Raw genomic sequence first — 1,467 nt, 5'->3', positions numbered from 1 at the left:
CGGGGATTTGGCTAATTTCAGTGCATGAAATCTGATTGTTGAAACTTTGAAACTTGTATACAGATTTCTGAATTGAATATGGAGTTTTTCTTTGATTTGGCGAAAACTTGTTAAATAAATTTTATTGTGCAAAATGCTATGCCTAAAATTCCGAGGAACTGAAATTAGTTCAATTCTGATTTAGTTTATCTACAAATTTGCCATACAATAAATGAGATCAATTTCAAATGCATTTTTTACCACAAATGAGAAGACTCAAAAGAGCAATCATCTTTCACAATTAAACTCTTTTCCCCCATAATTTTAAGGCATTGGTAGAAGCAGCTGACCCACTAAAAACCAATTTTCTGCCCCCAACAAACAATGCATGACTATCATACAGATCAAAATGAACAAGAATTTCATTGGCATCATATTAGAAATTACATGTCATGCCCATGTAAGTTCATGAGAATGGATAAAGCTTGCACCGAACACAAGTTGTAAGCAAGAACAAAAAAACATTAAGAAATAGACTAAATATTCCATAATCACAACTCCCACATGGTAAAATAAAAAAGTTCATCAATAGTCAAAGCACATCGATTCAATCAGATAACAGCCCGACAACATCGGGTTCCAAAACAATAACAAAGAACCATTTCTTCAACAAAACAAAATACCTTTACTCAGAAAGAGTAGATTTGAGCTCCCCAGCTTTACGCAGCTCCATGACAATATCACAGCCACCTATCAATTCTCCTTTGTAGTACAGCTGAGGAAAAGTAGGCCAGTTCGAATATGTTTTTAATCCTTGCCTAACTTCCTCATCAGATAGAATATCAAATGATGCGAAACTGATTCCTTCCTCTCGCAGAGCATTAACAACCTTCGAACTGAACCCGCAGCTGGGCGCATCAGGTTTACCCTTCATGAAAAGCATTACGGGGGATGATGAGATCAGATTCTTTAAGCGATCCTCAAGTTTTTCTTCCTGGATGACGCCTTTTTCTGCAAGAACTTTCCTTAAAGCTCCACTCTTATGCATCTCAAGCACTATATCAGATCCTCCAATGAGCTGACCTTTCACATAGAGCTGAGGATAGCTAGACCAGTTGGAAAAGGTTTTCAGACCCTGCCTAACTTCATCATCAGAAAGCACATCGAAGCTCTGAAACTCAACCTTCTCCTGCTTGAGTAAATCAACAACCTTGCTGCTAAAACCACACTTAGGCTCTTCAGGTTTCCCTTTCATGAACAGCACAACAGAACTTGAGTTTATGAGGGTTCCCAGTCGAGATGCTAATTCAGCACTGAGAGTTGTGGAGCCAGCTACCCCACCTTTCCCAGATCCTTGAGCTCCAGGAGATGGCACGTTCTGCTTTGAAATAAAAGGAATTCCATGATCTCTGAACACCTCCATCAATTCTCCACTTTCATGCATGGCAACTACAATATCACACCCACCAAGAAGTTCACCCTTGCAGT

The 1,467-nt window shown here is 39.0% G+C and overlaps 1 protein-coding gene across 1 annotated transcript; it reads right to left on the bottom strand.

Moving 5' to 3' along the window:
* Positions 1-468: 468 nt before the first annotated feature.
* Positions 469-1,462, bottom strand: LOC110035124 (monothiol glutaredoxin-S11-like; the record flags this gene model as incomplete). The annotated part of the gene is made up of 1 exon (XM_020739364.1): positions 469-1,462. A coding segment is annotated over one exon (798 nt), but the record flags the coding sequence as incomplete, so codon positions are not given.
* Positions 1,463-1,467: the final 5 nt, after the last annotated feature.

Source organism: Phalaenopsis equestris, unplaced genomic scaffold, assembly GCF_001263595.1.
Source record: "Phalaenopsis equestris unplaced genomic scaffold, ASM126359v1 Scaffold196233, whole genome shotgun sequence".
Classification (NCBI taxonomy): domain Eukaryota; kingdom Viridiplantae; phylum Streptophyta; class Magnoliopsida; order Asparagales; family Orchidaceae; genus Phalaenopsis; species Phalaenopsis equestris.
Note: the sequence above shows the minus strand (reverse complement) of the source record. Positions and strands in the feature narration are given on the sequence as shown.